Source organism: Doryrhamphus excisus, linkage group LG2 (assembly GCF_037039965.1).
Source record: "Doryrhamphus excisus strain RoL-2023G ecotype Guam linkage group LG2, RoL_Dexc_Guam_v1.1, whole genome shotgun sequence".
NCBI classification, from domain to species: domain Eukaryota; kingdom Metazoa; phylum Chordata; class Actinopteri; order Syngnathiformes; family Syngnathidae; genus Doryrhamphus; species Doryrhamphus excisus.
This window is the reverse complement of record NC_136358.1, coordinates 2,808,087-2,827,523: the sequence shown is the minus strand read 5'-3', so window position 1 is coordinate 2,827,523 and position 19,437 is coordinate 2,808,087. Positions and strand designations below refer to the sequence as shown.

The following is a 19,437-nucleotide window of genomic DNA, read 5'->3' as shown; positions in this document are numbered from 1 at the left end:
GTGTGTATATATGTGTGTATATATACTATATATATATGTGTGTGTGTGTATATATGTGTGTGTATATATATATACATATTTGTATATATATATGTGTGTGTATGTGTATATATATATGTACGTATATATATGTGTGTGTATATATGTATATATATATGTGTGTGTGTGTGTATATATATACACACACACATATATATATATATATATATATACACACACATATACATATATATTTGTGTGTATATATGTATATGTATGTATACATGTGTATATACATATATATGTACATAACTATACATCACTTATGTATAAAACCTTTTAATGAAACTTACTGAATGAAACGTACTCCTAATTATTTTTTTGTTCTTCTTTTTTATTAATGTACACCCTTTGTCCGAAAGATGTAAAAAGTATACTAAAGTACTAAAGTATAACTTTTTGCATTAAAGTAAAACTGTAAGTTTTATTATTGGATTTAGTTTTTGTATATACTTTCAGTATATGCAAGTGTAAGCATTGTTCTTACGTACACTGTATGTATATACACATTATATACATAAAATAAACGTCAAGTATACTTCCTCAGTTTTAGTACAATTATACTAATAGTACACTTTTGATGGTGGTAGAGGAATACATGTGGACATGTGAAGCAACGTTTAACATCATAAATAAATCGCCTAGAGGCACAAGATATTTGTTGTTGGTGCTTCCAATCAGTGGATTGGGTTTCTTGGATCCTTTGCACTGCAGGAAATGTCACTCACCTCTTTCACTGGACGCCTACCTGGGACTTTGATGATGCAATTCACGACAAAGATGATGCTGCGATGACTTACATTCGCCACAAGATGGCGGCACACTTCTATAAAAGACCACCTTTAAAGGCTGCTCTAAAAATGTACAAAACTTTGTTAATAAGAACTCTATTAGTGGTCCCCTTTTGCCTTATTCATTTTAAAAAGTTATTAACACGTTATTTAAACAGTATTTTGCATTATTAAACAAGCTTAAAAAAATTTTCTACTAGATTAATTGATGTTCTTACACAGGTACTCAATACATTTGAAAGTAATGGAAAACTTAATTTGAGTAATGAAAGTGAAAGTCCATTTATAGTCGTCAAGACACACAGACACCACCCTTGACTTCCCACCTTGTATGTGCTGATTGTGTTCCCCACCTCCTCTTCCAGCTTCTTCCTGTTCACTTTGCAGCTCCATGTGGCTCCCTTCCATTCACAGGCCACTTGCTGTTTGACTTGTAAATGAGGCTTCTATTTGTGTCGCATCAATTAGCCCAAAACAGCATCATGCAGAAGTCTATACATTTATATGTTAACACGCACATACCAACTGGATCCCTGTTGCAATTCGTTTACATGCACAATGGTTAAATCTATGTTGGCAAACCAAATGCTGTGTGCCTCATAAACTTAAACTTACTTACTTATTTGCTTTTTCTGTTATTTAAAAAACAATATTCTGAAGAATCTCTCTATATGTATCTATTAACTACACTTCATCCATTTTGATTAATTAATTTTTTATATGCAAAGGTGCTTCTCAATGCATTTGAATGTAATGGAGAAGTAATTTTAGTAGTGAAAGTGAAACTCCTATATACTAGTCACTACACACAGTGAAACAAGAATGTATTTCTTATTAATGTTGATGTTATTGTATACAGAAACTAATATCAACCAGTATATCAGAGCTTTTTCAAGACCCCTAAAATATGTATTCTGTTTTACCAGAATATTTAATAAATTAGTAAGTATGTTTAAGCCCTCAATAATGTTCTCTTTAATTTTTCAAGTTTCTGAGCATCGATAAAATCAACCTGAGGATTCCTTGGACCTCTGTGAGGAACATCAGATGTGCACGCTGTAGTATCACACGCATCCAAAACATAGGAACCTTACTCTGAAAACTGCTACTTTGGCTTTGCAGTTTTTTTTAAGGCAAGCCCTTACAAAAATCTCACCCGGTTTCATCTGTTCTTCTTCTGTCTGACATCCAGTCCAACTTACTTTTTACTTTAGTTGGCGAGTGTATGTTGCACCACCCATAATACACGTTAGCACACCGCATTCGGCGCTCTTAACTCAGCTGCACCATGAGCTATACACTAACCTGCATGTACTACCTGTATGTAATACGCTGGTTATTCATTTATTTGATTATCATATGCTGGACAGTGTTTGTCATTTTGTTACATGTTGCTTTGCAAAATGGTACAGAAGAAACGATGTTTTCAGGTAAGGATTGTATCACTTAGGCCCTTTAGTTGACAAAATAATAGTAATGTTATATTAATGTAGCATGTTTAATGAATTAAAATGTGAAGAATATTAAAGTCGGAGATGATAAAACAGACAAGAGACGCAAGGAGTAAGAAGTATATAACCAAGTGTATTCCCTCTGTTAATGTACACATATTTAGAGTCATCTCACTGGAACACTTTACAATAACATTTAGAAAGAACAGGGAGATACTGGGAGGTGGATGCCAGGGTGGTGGTGGTGGGGAGGAGTGGATGATGAGAAACAAAACACAAACATGTGGCAGCAGAGTGATGGAGTAATACACACGGAAATAGCAATTCAACAAAGGTGTCCAAAGTGCGACTGTTGGACCATTTTGGCCCGGAGCTCATTTTTTATTGACCATAGGGTATATTGTTAAAATAAAATAAAGTTAATGAGACATAAATGACACCTAAAACACAAATCTAAGATATTTTGTTCAGATAGCTGAGCAAATATTGACCTTAAATGGATTGTTTTAGCATCTTTCATGTACAAAAAGTATCAAATGCTTTCTTCAATTATGGACGCAGACCTCGCAGGACAGAGTTTGGACACCCTTGCTATAAAAGCAAGAATAAAAAAAACAGTATGATGGATGAAGAGACACAGAATCTGCCGTACTGAGAGAAAAGGAGTGAGAATGATGAAAAAATGAATATAACATCCAATGTACCAAAATAAAAGCAGATGACCAAATATTTTGTGGACATTTTTCGACAGGAATGACTGCCGGGGGGGAGGATTTGGGGACACATTTCTTGTGATGGCAAATATTTAGACATTTCACAAACTTTTTCGGCATTTTTTTTCTTATCATGGTACAGTTTTTTTCTTTTAATAGAGCCGAGAAAATTGGAACACTAGCGTTCTTTCTGTCTTCCTGTGTATATATCCATTTATGCGCGGGGCTGCCACCGGTCCTGCAGCTCCGGAGAGGCTCTTCAGGCTTCACTTTCCACAGTTGAGCTCCAGCTAGAAGAACCCCTAGAATTCCCATTAAAAGTCCCTAATTTCTCAGAGCGAAGACAGTCACAGAGGCCTGCAGCAAGGCCTTACTCTTCCAACGTCGAAAAAAAGAGTGTGTTAGCTACACTGCATTGGCAAACTCTCCATTTCCCAGCAATGTAGGTCACTGCGGTGTCTATACATATATTTAGCGCCATGAAGAACAGAGTTCCTCTGCTTGGCTGGAGCTTTTTTCTGGTTATTTGTTGCTGCAGGAAAAGTTTCTCTGCCGGCCCAACCTCTGAGCACCAGAAACACATGACACAAACGACCGCGGAGGGTTCGGCGCCGACGCTTGAAAGTACGAGTCAGCATCTGTTAGACTGGAGGGGTCGGTGGTAGTATCTCACATAAGTTGCTACGTTTTTTTATTTTTTACGTTTTAAAGTTTCTCAGAATGCCACGGAAAAAAAAGAAAGTTTGTGTCTTTGTCGTCGATGAATACTACATGCTTGAAACACGGCAGGGTTCATCAGCTGACATGGCGAGAGATCCACGAGAGCGAGCAAGCGAGAGAGAGCGAGAGAGAGAGCGAGAAGACGGCGTTGTTGGATACTGTCGGTAGTTTCTGATGGATGGCGCAAATACTGAGGGTTCTTCTGTGCGGTACTGCGGATTCCACACAGCCTGATCAGCCGGTCATGATTTGCTAGTTGGCACGGGAAGGTGTTGAGACACAAGGTCCAAACAAGTCAGTCTGCCTCTGTAAGGTCGGGCTCGGCTTTACAAATGTCTGCCCTTTCCCGCCTCTTTCCCTCTCGCTCTCTCTCTCTCAAACGCGGCCTGCCTCTGTTGTGTCATGGCGGCACTCCCTTCAGACGTAATACTCCTTGTCTTTGTTCTTCTTGTTCTTGGGGGCTGTCTTGCCGGCGCACGGCGCCTTCTCCTTCACCAGTGTCCCGTTGCTCTGTGTGGCCGAATTGCTGATATAGTTGCGGCTTTGGTCCACCTGGTAGGAGCCCTCATCACGGTTGCGGTACTTGTACATGGCGTAGAGCAGGATGAGGATGCAGAGGGCGGCGGCCGCTACGATGCCGACCACCATCCCCGTGGTGCTGCTCGACTGCTGCACCTCCACGGCGCCCGGCAGGCCTCTGTCGGGAGATGTGGGGTCTGGAGTGGGAACGTGGGGAAAATTAGGAGGGTAGGTTATTCCAGGGACTCTGCGGTGGCCGGGGTCTGACGAGGGGTGGGCTGGCGGCAGCAGCACTTGATCCCGGGTGTTCATTTTTCCCGCCGGGATGTTGTTACTACTGCTGCTGCCGCCAGCGGCCACCTTGACGCGAGGGCTGAGCTGGTCGGGGTCGGCCGTGGGGGTGGAGGACACGGGCGAGCGGTGGTCATAAGGGAAGTGTGAAAAATGGCGGTCTCGGGGGCTTTGGCCCTCTACGGCCGGGGGAGGAGGGAGGACGGTCCTGTCTGTGACCAGGGGGGAGTTTTTGTAATAATCCTCGTCGTCAGACTCGGTCATCTCCCCTGAGCCATACGTGGACACCTCAATATTTTCCTCGCAGTCCTCTTGGTCCAAGGGGCAGGGGGGCCGGATGTTGGGCAAGGGGAGGGACTCTTTGGTGGTTTCAAGTAAAGTGAGGAATGGGCGGTAAGTGGTGGGGGGTGAGGGCATTACTGGGTAGCGGGTGGCGATGGAGGGGGGATCTAGCGAGTCCACTGTTATAATGGGCAACACTATTTCACCTCCTAGGACAAGAAAGAGAGAGTGGAGGGGAACGGGTCAGGCCACAAGAACACAGAAGCTTTGGTGACAACTTGACATGAGGTTAGTTCTATCATTCAGTCTAAACTATCTCATCAGTTCTATGCTGATCTGACAATCTGAAATCTACAAGATGTTAGAACATTGTCTACCCTAAACCTGTGTAGCTCTACATGCTATGTCAGTAGTACAAGTTAATAGCACACTACACATTACACTGAAACAGCTAACATCTAATGCACTGCTAGACTATACATGAAGCTGACCTAACACTCTGATGTCTCTGCTGTGATTGGTTGAAGAAGATAGCAAACCACGAGGTTCAGGTCACTTACATCAACAAATTGGCCGCATGATTTTTGCATGAAAAAAAAAAATTACAAAAAGAAAGCTGTGTAAGATTGTTCTTGGATAGTGATCAACATCCACCCTCCCTCTTCCCCCTCCCCCCTCCCTTCTTTACCTTCACTATTTTTTTTTAAATTAAATTTACCCCTCTTTGGCTCATCCTTAATTAGCTTAATCGACATAATCTCACAGATGTGAGTACAGCCCTCACATTGCAGCAACAATTTAATAGTTTCTCAAAGGACAATAATATAGAAAGTCAATTTTATATACTTTGGAGTAGTCAGTGTACAGCTTCCATATGGAGCACTTTATATACTGTATGTACCATCCACTGAACATGAGTCAACACACAGCCATTATTGTCTGAATATCTGGTGACACAAGTGAGTCACAAGGTCATTGTGGCATGATAGTTATAGCGCCACGGTCCAGGCTGCATGAGTGCTGCTGACACTGGGGAACTGTGGTTCATTAAGAGTAAACATGAATTCCAACACAACTGACTAGCATGATAATTGTGTTCTGCCGACAGCCATGAAGAGTACTGGTAGTGTCATGTGCCGGGCTGCACGAGTGCTGCTGAATATGTCCTCCAGGATAAGAAGTGCCTTGCTGAAAAAGGAGGAAGAGTGAAGGTAAATATTAACACCAAGGACATAATTTGGGTGTGAGGTGAAGTCATTTGTAGTGGAGTTCAGGTTTCACCTCAGTGGACCGCAATTACTCCAATGGCAGCAGCACTCATACATCCCCAGACCATGACATAACCACCACTGTGCTTGACTGTAGGCACATGATGCTACACACTGGTGTAGGAATGAACCACAGCTCCCCCAATAGTGGCAGCACCGGTGCAGCCCTAGACCATGAAGCGTACCGCCACCATGCTTCACTTGACAAGACACAATTATCTTGCAGGGACGGTTTTCCCACATTCCAAAAACGTACACGCTAGGCTACTTGGAGACGCTAAACTGCCCATAGGTGTACGTGTGAATGGTTGTTATAGTATAGTTATCTATAAATGCCCTGTGATTGGCTGGCGGACAGTCCAGGGTGTACCCCGTGTCTCGTCGGAAGTCTGCTGGGATACCTTCCTGATGAATCGTGACCTTAATGAAGAGAAGCAGTATCGAAAACTGATGACAATGGATAGTATTCACCATCCAGTAGGAGTGGGACATTGATAAGAGACTTTCTTTAATTTTAATTTTCGGATGACAAGAGCAACTTTTGACTACATCTCTTGAGTTTCTACAACTCACGCATGGCAAAAAGTGTATAAAAAAATCGTTGTGTGCTGACTTTTCAGTGACTAGTGAGTCTATTCTGCTATACAAGCTGTACACTGACTACTCTAAGTGATATGCATTTCTTTAGTATTGTTGCTTAAGAATCTAGCTTGCTGAAATGTGAGGTTTGCACTCACTTTTACCTCGTAGGCCCCTTCCCTCCCCAAAGCAGACAGATACACAGGTCAATGACATTCCGCATCACTATTCACTTCTACGTGTTAATAGATTCTACATTTCTTTCAGTCTGAATGAGCCACATTATATCTATCATTCATATAAAAATGACAGGTCACTGGATGTCAAACAAATAAGCTTTTAAGGTTAGAACACAACATGACATTTTATCTTAGTTACATAGGGTAGAGGGTGTGGAGGAGGGCCGGGGGTGGGGTAGGGGGTTGGTCATGTTATAGAAACATATGATAAGAAGAAGCATGAAATCATGACTGCATGGCTCTTTTTTTTTACTTGACGAGGTGAAACGGGAGTGAAGGGTGGGGTAGGGTTTGGGGGGGGGGGGGGTCAATCAGAGAGAAGAAGGAAGGGGGGAATCCCACCTCTTTAAGTCAGCTCAGCCCCGCCCCCAAATCATACAGACAAACATTCGTCAATGACATTAAAAAAAGCTAATGCATTCAAAGCCATCATTTCAGCACAGACACCCCCAATTCTATCCCCTCCCTCCCCAAGGCCTTGAAGAGAAGCAAAATGTGAGAGCTGTGAAGAGAGAAACTTCAAGCATATTCTTCACTTGTGCAGAGGGCTAGTTTCCATGGCAATGACGTCTATTTTGTGTTTGCTCTGTTTCCCTCATTCACTTTGTGTGTATGTGCATGTGTGTATGTGTGTGTGTGTTTGCCGGCTGCTTTTCACCTTGACGCCTGAGAGGACAGCAGAGCACGTTGGAGGAACAAAAAGACGAGCGGCACAAAGACGTAGAAGTTTGCCGGATTAGTTGGAATCCGTTTCTAGTCGTGCGGAATGACTTGTCAAAGTCATACTGTTTTTTCCAGGCAGTGCAGGTTTAAATTTATTGTCCGCCTGTGTGGATGCATGGCAGGCTTTTGGTATTCCAAGGGGCAACCACAAACAAAAGGCAAGAGGTGGTCCAGGTATAAATATGTTTCTAACCGATGCCTGCTGCTGCCTCTCAGAGCCACAGCCTCGAAGCCATCTTTGTGTATCAGGTGGACCATGGAGACTCAGCCCTCAAACACGTCTCCTTCAAGGGGTGTCCAAAGTGATGCCTCTGGGCCCATAGCTTGTTTTTTTTTTTTATTGGTCCTGAGCATATTGTAAAAATAAAGCTGATTCATTATTAATGGAAAATAGAATATTGCATTAATTGACTTAGATAAGATGTGGATGTTTACCATATAGACATTGGCTTACAATGGTTAGGTTATCACAGGCATCCTCCTATTTGTATGCTGCAAAAGGTTTGGACACCCTTGTTTTACTGACTGCAACCTCATTATGCAGCACAGATTGGCCAGAAAATCCAAGAACAGAGGTGCTATGGTGCTAAAATGTGTGGCCCGGCTAGATAAAACATGTATGAAGAATAACAATGTTGAATGCTATCACCTAACCAATAAAACCGCAGCGACTCTGGGATATTCAGTCTGACTGATTGGCTTTGACCCCCGCGATTGGACCGCACCAAGGTGGTGTAACCACAAGTTGAGGCTGCATGATGAAACCCCTTCTTTATCTCCACCCGGCTCGGGATGAGTCAGCCGCCTCTATTTACGGGGCAGATGGGTACTGATGCGGCTGTGTCGTCCTCCTGACAAACATCGTTACTCCAGCCGTCACGTCAGACCGCTCGCGGCCATTTGAAATATTTACAGCGAAAGGGCCTCGTCGGGAGCAGGAGCCGCTCCGTAATTTGTCTCTGATCGGACCGCGGATGGAAAAATCCATGGCGGCGTGACACAGCAGGTACAACGGCTGCCGCCCGTATCATCTTTTGTGATGTTGCTCTTCATGAGGTGTTTACAAAGCCACTGCTGTTGTGATTCACTGGCACAAGGGGATAGTCATGTGACACAAATACAGAGACAACCGCTCATATCAAGACCCGGAGCCTCACTAGTGGACAGAAAGATATCTGAAAAAGCCTTCAAAATAAAAGTCCATCTAACATTCATCCAAACAATCGTAAGGGGTGTATGGCGGAGAAGCATACACGTTAAAAGTTAAACAAAAATACAGTGCAGCCCAGCCTATGTCCAAACAGCTTTGATGATTTTTAATTCTCCCAATTCATAAAATAAATAAATTCATATTTAAATTCATAAAATAAATATGAAATATATAATAGTTTACAAGGTTTCTTTTTCGGGAAGTGCAACAACGCAGACAAGTGCAAGACTAACAGTTAGAAAATGAATAATGGATATGAATAAATATTTTATTTTTTGTAAATGAAAGTTGCTGCTGAAGTGTGCAGCATTAAAAGTTCCAACTTGAAGACCTGTTTCCCATCTATATTGAACAATGGCAGGACATTGCCTTCGTCTTATCCATTTACATATTTCACCGGGAAGGCCAAGGGTCCCCAAATAGGAAACATCCATCCATCCATCCATCCATCTTCTATGCTGCTTATCCTCACTAGGGTCGCAGGGCTTAGAGCCTATCCCAGCTGTCTTCAGGCGAGAGGCGGGGTACACCCTGGACTGGTCTTAAATAGGAAACTTGAACAGCAAAATATGGCTCTGGCTTCTCCTTGGTAATATAACTTTCCATAACACCCCCCCCCCCCCCCCACTCTCCACTGTATTTGTTTACAGAGTAGCAATCCAATGTCCTATCCCTCACTTAATCTCTACTGTGTCTGTACCGGACATTTTATTTTAAAAAATCTTGATGTTTATAACATTTTGCTTATGAAAACCAAAAATCCATATTTCCAATCAAAACAATTTAAAAAATAGGACTTATAATACAGAAATTTCACTCCACTGAAAATAATGTTTAATTACTGTATTCAATACTTGGTTGTAGCTCCTTTTGCATGAATGCATGAATAAATTGCTCCTTTAATTTGGCCTGGCATGGAGGCCATCAGCCTGTGGCACAGCTGAGGTGTTACGGAGGCCAATGGTGATCTTCACAATAATCCACAGATTCTCTATGGCGTTTAGGTCAGGTGAATACGTATGTAGGGCATTCATTCACTCATTTTCTACCTCTTATCCTCACGAGGGTCACAGGGTGCTAGAGCATATCCCAGCTGTCTTTGAGCGAGAGGTGGGGTACACCCTGGACTGGTGGCCACATATACACAAACAACCATTCACACTCACATTCATACCTATGGACAATTTGGAGTCTCCAATTAAACTAGCATGTTTTTGGAATGTGGGAGGAAACCGGAGTACCCGGAGAAAACCCACGCATGCAAACTCTACACAGAGATGGCCGAGGGTGGAATTGAACTCGGGTCTCCTAGCTGTGAGGCCTGCATGCTAACCACTCTCCACCATGCAGCCAATTTGTAGGTCAATCCAGCGCAATAATAACGTTGTCAGTAAACCAGTTACTAGCGGTTTTGGCACCGTTGGCAGGTGAGGTCATGTTGGAATATGAAGTCAGCTTTTTTTTTTTTCAAAAGTTTTCAGCAGATGGAAGTGCTGCAAGTGCTGCAAGAAAGATCTAGACAGCTGCGTTGGCTCTGCACTTGATAAAACAGAATGGATCAACACCAGAAAACGTGACAAAGAAAAAAGGCTTTGAATATTTCACTGCATGCACAATGAACCTAGAATATTTGAAAGTTTCAAAATTGGAATGATATTATGGAAGAAAACAAACTTTTACACAATATTAAAATGTATGTATATGTAACGTTATATAAAGCAACTTGCTCAACAAATAATTCCTATTCTTGGAGTGACAACTTCACAATTATGGAAATATGGTTATAATTAAGCATCTCTGTAAATTAGAACATCTTTGAAGAATGGAGGGATATGTAGAGTCAGAAGCGCTCTTTAACATGAGAGGAGCATCCACAGGTTGTCTTTATGCTATATATCATCAGATGAATTATTGAGGAGCTTCCTCAAAGCTCTCATCTTCTCACAGTAAAACTGATAAAGCGCCTCCCAGCATCCTGGGATTTATAAAGTAGCTCGCAGGTATGTGAGATGAGGTCATTCGGAGGTAGAGACTGTTCAGATAAAAATGCTGCTTTTCATGAGCAGAGGTCCTTTGGATGTAAAGGAGAGATATGTCTAAGACTGCATCAGCTGAGTTTTCCGAGTGCATGGATGGACTTCATCTTTGTAATCCCGCCCAATTCCAATGCCTTGTCCCTCCACTCATTAACATCGCTGGAGGATCGCTGCCAGAGCTTTAATTGGCTGATGTAATTACAGCTCCCGAACAAAGTCAAAGTTTAATTAGCCTGCTGGGGGAGGCAGGAATTTCCCTCTCTTAGTTCTGTGTCCTATCCAGTTTTCTCTGCCGCGCTCCATCTTAATGAGGCTTAGTGTTTCTTCTCTCCTCCACAGGTGTGCTTCTCCTCCTCCTCTTCCTCCTCGCTGCAAACCACTGCTTTGTCGCGTTTGCATTCGCCCTGAGCTTCTTTCATCCTCCAGCATCGTTTTTTTTTTTTTTTTTTTCAATCCCTGGACTGCTAAAATGTTTAACGGAATGTACAATCTGGCTTTAAGGGAGCTGCAGCTGTATTAATCCAGCACATATTCTGGACATTGTGTCCTAATTTTGTCATGACTGTAAATGACATTTTTGGCTCTTGTATAGATGTAATATAGATATACTGAAAGTGAAATAAATTAACAAATGCTGAGTAAATTATGGCCAGATAGTTTCCAAGTTACTAAGGTCATGCCTCAGGAAACATGTTTTGCTTGATGGCAGCTATGTTTTTCAACCAATCATGCTCATATATCACTTGTCTCCTAAAGATGTGCACCATATTTAAGGGTCATTCAGCTACATGCCCAAAAGTTACAGTGGATGTTGTTTTTGTAGACCACTGCATTGAGCTTGAGAAAACTTATTATCTCCTTCCTTCCATCTTAGAGTCCAAACATAATTGAAAACACAGACAATTGCCAGTCGGCTCCTCTTGGAGAAGGACAATGTCATTCCTCTTCTACCATTAATGCAGTTCTCAGTCAAGCTGATCCCACTCCTTTGGCTTGTTCCTTGCCGGCTGGCTTTCTGGAGCCCAAGATAGGGAGCGTGTTTGTGATTCGTCCACATAAACTTACAAACACCCACAAAAGCAAAGAGAGACAGTTGTCTCTCTGCACAAAGGTGAGCCTGTCTGCTACTCACTGGCTGTGTGGGCATGTAAGAGAGTAAGTTGAGCTTCTCCACAGGAGATTAAGCCCGGGTGTAACATCCACCTTTGTAAGAAAAATTCTGCCTCCAATAAGAAGGTAACCGAGTCTCTATTTCCGTCTTAGCTGCCTACGATGAAAACCGCAAGAGAATGCCACACGTTGAGCTTCTCAGATCCGTTTCTCCTCACACGTGTATCTCCAAGGACATGATGTATATTGTATGTTCCAGCTTGTAGCAATAATGTACAATGGCGGCACACTTCTTCATTTTATCCACTTGTCTTTGACCGTGTATGTATTTCACTGGGAAGGCCAAGTGTTTTACAAGGTCTGGTTTGTCCTTGGCACAATTGCGAGTCACAACTCCATCCATCCATTTTCTATGCCATATAAACACATATATACAAACAACCATTCACACTCACATTCATACCTATGGGCAATTTGGAGTCGCCTAATTAACCTAACATGTTTTTGGAATGTGGGAGGTAAACGGAGTAAGGCTGGGTTGCACTTTGGTACCGAATAGAGGTGTGACAATCCTCAGGTAGTTACACTTTCTGTCCCTCGCTGAATGTGTACTTTTTGGGAACTTGTTAAGGCTCTATAATATATCAAATGTTGCAAAATTTGAGTTTGACACTCCGCAGTCTCTAGATTGGTTGAAAGAGAGTGCCAAAAATATGTCCCCTTTTGTTTACTGTGTAGTCCTCATCTTTGTTGTATTATTTAGCATCTTACTCTGTGTGGTCACGCTACAAGCTAAATCAGGATATACCGCTCCACTTCAGGTCAGAACAATGCTTGAGGAGCTACAGTATGTACGTCATCCAAGGCTACAGTTGTCCTGCTTCATTAAAAGCAGGACACAAAACTCTATTTCTAAGAAAACAAGTCCAAGGGTCCCGGTCTGGCCAATCTGAGTTGCATAGTGAGGATAGTGCAGCTGGTCACAGAGCTCTGGCGATACATCCTAACAGTCCACACTTTGCTTCTGATACCAAAAATAGAACCGGCAACAGAACCCCCCCCTTGAGTGGACTCACCATTTCCAGGCTCACACTCCTCCAAGTCTTCGTCATCACTCGGACATTCAGCGGATGCAACTAAAATTTCATCCGCATTCTGTAAGAACACACATAGGATGGAAGATTCATGAGCAAAGAACTTTTAGGTTGAAGAGCTTATTGTTTAATATTCAATAGGAGTGTAACATGTATACATGTGTTGGGAATCTGATGTTTTTTTTGGCATGGAACATTCGGTACAGTATGGAGGATTACCAAGTTGCTACAAACCACATGTTGAGTGAGTGACAGGAAGTGTAGACACTTTTTTTAATGCTACATTTGGAAAACAGTTTACACAAAAGATGAGTGGTTTTATCTTGTGTATGTTCCCTTTCTGTACCCAAAATGAACTGTGATTACGGTGTACCGTTACACCACTGATATTGAAGATTCCAGCGACATTATCTTTCCAATACGGCATCACTTAGTGACTGTGGACTGCGTGACAGTGCCCCCTCATCCATCAAAATGCCTCACATGATGCTGGGACAGTTGCCTGGCAACAGCATCAAACATTCGTGCTATGGGTACCAAGTATAATAAATCCTTGTGCACTTCTAAGACTCACGCAATGGGTGTCCTTGGCAGTTTTTTTTTTAAAATGCTCTTCAAAAATGTCTTGCTGGCTGAATAATAAAAGGCTGTTTTAGCATGGTCACAATGCAGTCACATAAAAAAAAAAAAAACTTGAGTGGATGGATTTGTCTTTTGTTGTTCTGCTCACCAATGAGGCCAAAAGAAGACGCGTTTGCGCCTGGTGATTTATAACAATGTGATTATGACACAATAAATCACACTTAATCTTTATAATATTTCATACCATACAGTGCAGCACATCATGCATTCAAAAGAGTCCATCTTCTATTCACAGCTATTATTACACATTTGATCAAAGCTATAAGGGGGTGGGGGGTTATGGAGGAATTGAAATTCGGGTTGTCTTCCGAGTAAGCCGAAGCTTATTATCAGCCCGTGCTACAACAGCAACAAGGTCTTAACATAAATTTGCAGTATGGAATTTATTTTTAAGGATGATCACGACTGTAATGCTAAAAAAAATATCTGAAAAGAAGAATTTGTTTGGTGTACCAATATATGGTACACCATATATGCTCTTCAAGAAACCATATACGCTCTTCTTCCCTCAAGAAACAACCTGTTTCATATGCTTACACATAAATAATTCATGTAATTATTGTTTAAAGTACAGTGTGCCTATTTATAATAAAGCATGTGCGGTGAAAGAATCCTTTTGGGTACGTAATTTAAAATCACAATAACACAAAAGAGGTTCCACGGTTCCATTTTGAGAGTTATTTAATTTTTTTGTGACTCATGCTCTGCTGCCATTTAAATAATTTTCATATGTCAAATTAGCCAGTCAGAGAGTTCTGGCTGATTGTCTCTCATGTAAACTCCAATTCCAATCAAGCTTTTAAAATAGATATAAGATGGGACCTTTAAGACCTCCCATACAGAGTCCATGAAAATTGAGCATTATTACTGTATCAGTACAAAAATATTACCTGCGTGACACTGTCCCTGATGGTGGGCGAGCGCTGTTTTCGGGTGGTGGTGGTGGCCATGGTGGTGGTGGTCTCCATGATGGTGGTGGACATGTCAGCCAGTGGGGTGGTGGAGGTGGTGTCGGTGGCGAGCACCGAGGGCACGTCACCCACCAGCCGCAGGTTTCCCTGTGTCTGCACGTTGGGGTCGCCCTCAGAGGCCAGTTTGAGTACCTGCAGGCCATTGTAGTACAGGCCCGAGACCTGGCCCTGGAAGTGGCGCCCCTTTTCCCCACCCCCGATTTTGATGAAGGCCTGGCTGTTGAAGATGGTCAACTGGCGGCCTAAAAGAATGAGAGGTGAGGGCGTGAGAGAAAACACGGAAAGAGAAGAACCCCGATAAATAACACATATTCACACAACATATGTAACACAAGTAAAGACACATGAGAGTCACCATTACCAGGCTCTGCAGTTCAACATAATGACTTGTGTTGGTACCTCAGCAGAAGGGTGGCAAAACATGTTACAGTACAGCACCTTTCTAATTGAGCCAAAGCACTTTGACACTGTTACCGAATTCACTTATTGATGCCGCAGGATTAGGAGCGACTGACAGTTCAGTATCAGGGGGACTGAGAATTGAACCGGAGACCTTCAAGTTGAGAGAGAACCACTCAACTGTAGGGCTTGTTGCTTCTGTTTATCTCACATGCAACATGTGGTAATTGCTTGTAATGGTAACACTTTTGGAATGACTGGATGCTGGTAGGTTGCAGGTGCCACTTTTTTACCCACAAAGACATAATTTAACAGTCCACTTGGACTGCAGCGGGCAGTCGACCTTGACACTTGAAGGTTCGCAGCCAGAACCCATCAGAACAACTTCTGGGATGGTGTTATTGACCTCCAATACACCTGAGCAGCACGATGATAAAGCACCGGGGGCAGAGGAAAAAAAAAATGTCAGACTCGGCCTGCTTCACTGGAGGGGGGTGTTTAATTCAGTAAGAGCTGCTCATTACCCTTCATGGGGATGGATAGATGGATGTAAGGGCTGGACCACTTAACCAGGGACTAATGTGTTACCAGGACTTTTGGGGGAGTGGTGAAGGTTCTCTTTACACTTTTTTTTTCCATGAAATATGCATCCTTGCAGTGCCGCTAATGTGGAGTGTATGGAAGGAGAGGTCTTGATGAGGTAATTATAGAGGATGAGGCAAAGAACCTTCTCTTGGAATAATCAATCTACATAAAGGAAGAGGGAAAGACATCCAATACCAGTGGGAGATGCTAATATTTATAGAGACTCTGAAATTCAAGATGCTTTTGGTCTGATGGGAGTGAGCATGGCCGTCATTAGCTTTCATTCATTCATTTTCTGTGGCTTATGCTCTGCAGGGTCTCATCCCAGCTGACGTTGGACTGATTGCCGGTCAACCGCAGAGACATTAGTGTTTAATAAAGACAAATTAATTGTTTGAAAACATTTGCAAGATTGCTTTGCTTGGCCTTTTTTTCTGAGCTCCACATGAGCTTTCAATGAGCTGCTACTCTACTCTGCTAATGACTTCCTCCGCTGCAATATGGATGCATCTCCGAGTATTGTCAAACAAATTCCATCGATTAATGCAGCACTTGTAAATGTTTGTGTGTGCACTGTGGCTTGAGAATTAAATCTGCTCCATTGACAATCGCCACTTATCTATAATATAATCATTTAGAACAAGTGCCCTCGCCACCTCTCCACCACATACACACCCCGTAATGCAAAATACAGAAGGCCGCATACATATGTGTCATTCGGTTAAAAGGAACTCTGGTGACTTTACTCCTAGAGTCCGATTTCCTGAGTGACATTCAAAACCCTCTTAGAGACATAAAAGCGACTACCGACAAATCTAGCAATTTTTTTGGCATTGTTTTCCGGTTTTCTGGTATTTGAGGACTTAAAAGTGAAAGCACGTATTTTGTAGTTTCTGTTGTTACTGAGCAGGTGCTGCTGAAAGGTCCACCCCACCCCAAAGCAGTAACAAGCCGTCAGTGCTTCCGAAGCACACTAACAGCATACTAAAGGAGCTCTACGTATTCATGAACCATGCATGCACAAATCACACTCTATTTTGTAAATGTATCTCAATCTTCATTAATTAATTCATTCATTCATTTTCTACCGCTTTTTCCTCACGAGGGTCGCGGGGGGTGCTGGAGCCTATCCCAGCTGTATTCGGGCAAGAGGCGGGGTACACCCTGGACTGGTCGCCAGCCAATCACAGGGCACATATAGACACTCACATTCATACCTATGGACAATTTGGAGTGGCCAATTAACCTAGCATATTTTTGGAATGTGGGAGGAAACCGGAGTACCCGGAGAAAACCCACGCATGCACGGGGAGAACATGCAAACTCCACACAGAGATGGCCGAGGGTGGGACCCTGGTCTCCTAGCTGTGAGGTCTGCGCGCTAACCACTAGACCGCCGTGCCGCCAATCTTCATTAAATTACTTCTTATTACATTGATGATGGGAGAACGTCGTGTGATAAATTAATCAAGTCGCCCTGACTGCAAGATAAAAGGTAGAAACTTAAGTGTTTTTGCTCAGTTTTTTGTCTCTCCTACATATATGCATACCTGAGGAAATCATCTAGTGACTTCTAGGACAGCCAATAGCTATGTTTCTCACTGTCGGCAACAATGCTGATGTCACACTTTCATTGCCCTCATGGGCGTTACCCTTTCCCAAATTCAAAGTACGGGAACTCAGTATTGCTCTGTACTGAAAATTACAATTTGAAGTGACCAGGAGTAGAATGTGGTGGTGTACCTAATGAAGTGAAATCAGATAGAGAGGCAAACAAAAAAAACCCATTAGGCACTAAAAGGAAAAGATGACTATTTACTGCGGTGTCCTTGGTATAGAGGACAGCCTGGAGGGTCCTCCATTTCATGCAATCAGCCCCCGGTGGGCACTCTGCACCCCACCCGCCCTATACCACCACACTTCAGAGAGAAATTGAAACTCACTCCGCCAAACACAGCGAAGGCTACTCATGCTTAGAGTTGCTGTGTGTGTGAGAGGATGTTTTTCCACCCAAAGCAGAGCGATCATGTCACAAACTCAGCAGTAATCCATATTGACAAGCAGCTTATGATTATGAAGCAGAGTTGGGGGTGGCAAGGATTAGTACCTTTAAATGTCATACGTTAGCTCAGCAACCGCGGGGTGACCCATTTATTCTATCAAGGGAATAAAACACGAGAAAGGTGCCCTCCAGACGAGACGAGGGGAGATCAATGTTTGTTTTTACTGAGGCTCTGATGATGTTATCTGTTTGTAGATCTGGCCTGGATCAAATCACACGTGACACATGCGCTTTAGAGCCAATTTAGGTTTGGTTGGTTGCACAGGAAGGGGCGGTCCCGCCTCTGCATGCCAAGCGGCGGCGTGCAGTGAATAGCACATGAAGAATGTCAACAAAGTGACCTTTTGTGTGTCATATCTGGCCTTTTGCAAGTTGGCCAAACATTTATTTACACCTTTACCTCTGCGTGCGTGCATGCAGGCTAACAAGGCGCTATTGCAGCAGTTTGATGGATTTTGAGCCACTCTCTCTTTTCCCAGTGGAGGGGTGGGAGGCGGCCAAGGCTCATTATAGCAGACATCCAGCGCTGTACACAAAGCTTTAATTAACCGCAGTGCAGAGAGTACCACCGCCAGCTCACTGCCATGAGCTACCAAAGGCTTTTTAACATAGCAAGAAATGAATTGGGAAATAAATAAAAGGGCTAAATCGTCCTTACTACAAATCTGGAAGAGGTCAACTCTTCGTCATTGAAATGAATGCAATGACACAACAATTCTGCATTAAAAGATGCAAATGTAAGCTTTAGGTGACACTGTAATTTAACCTTTTAAATCCTGGGACAATCATAACGGAAATAAATAACATTTATGTATGCATCTGCAAGATCTACATGGATGACCTTTCGGGATGTAAAGGTACACCATAATCATGGTTTGGAGCATACCGCAGTTTTAAGGTCATGGTTCGGTTTATTTTTAGGAATAAAATGCAAACCATTTTCTTTTTTAGTGAAACAAAAAACTGCAACCTGCTAGTAGGTGCTTATCAATTCAATACAATTTCAGTATCATAGTTTCACATGCATAAAACACGAACATTTACATAAGGTTACCCTTTTAAGTAATTTTTGCCAAAGACACAATGTGGCAACAAGATCAAAACACCACTACCTTTGTTTTCTTGAGTTATTTCTTAAATTCAATGTTTCTCACTTCCTCTATCAAAATGCCGTCATTTGCAACTTGACTCCATTTTGGGTTGTTCAGCATCCGTGATTAAAAGAAGAGCAGAGACTTTGAGGTGAGAAACACTAATTAATTAAAGATAATAAAGAAATAACTTGATTTTGCTGCCACGAGTTTCAGTTAGAGTCGGACCTTCTGGAACAGATTAATGACGCTAACCAAGGTTTGGCTGTATTGTTAAATCCATACCTGGAAACATATACACATATAATATGTTAGGGTTTTTTTGGGGTGGTGGGAGGTCGCCTTAGATTGTGCAGGTTTACCTGCAGGTGTACCTGTACCTATTGTATTATGCATCGCGACTGGCTGAGTCTTCAGGGCTTTTGCGAGCTGAAAGTCAAGCTGGATCATTGTGCTGATGACCTCTGGGGGGTGGGGGTGGTGTGGGTTATTTTCATATCTATACCGCCCCCCTCATGGAATGCTGTCAGAAAATCGAAATGTAAAGACCTACATCCTACATCTACACACGTGTCCGGTGAAAATAGAGGACACTGTAACTGAAGCCTAGCATGTAGAATGG

At 42.5% G+C, this 19,437-nt stretch overlaps 1 protein-coding gene across 19 annotated transcripts in view; it reads right to left on the bottom strand.

Moving 5' to 3' along the window:
• Positions 1-2,394: 2,394 nt before the first annotated feature.
• The window catches only part of nrxn2b (neurexin 2b), a 371,144-nt gene continuing 354,101 nt past the window's right edge, over positions 2,395-19,437 (bottom strand). For 17 of the 19 annotated variants that reach the window (XM_078795285.1, XM_078795309.1, XM_078795296.1 and 14 more), the window contains 3 exons: positions 14,598-14,920; positions 13,048-13,126; positions 2,395-5,015 (listed from right to left, as the gene is read on the bottom strand). In XM_078795285.1, coding sequence (XP_078651411.1) covers positions 4,132-5,015; positions 13,048-13,126; positions 14,598-14,920 — 1,286 coding nt within the window. In that variant the 3' untranslated portion in view covers positions 2,395-4,131. The remainder of the gene's footprint in view (positions 5,016-13,047; positions 13,127-14,597; positions 14,921-19,437) is intronic. The other 2 variants (XM_078795326.1, XM_078795327.1) reach the window with 1 other exon arrangement.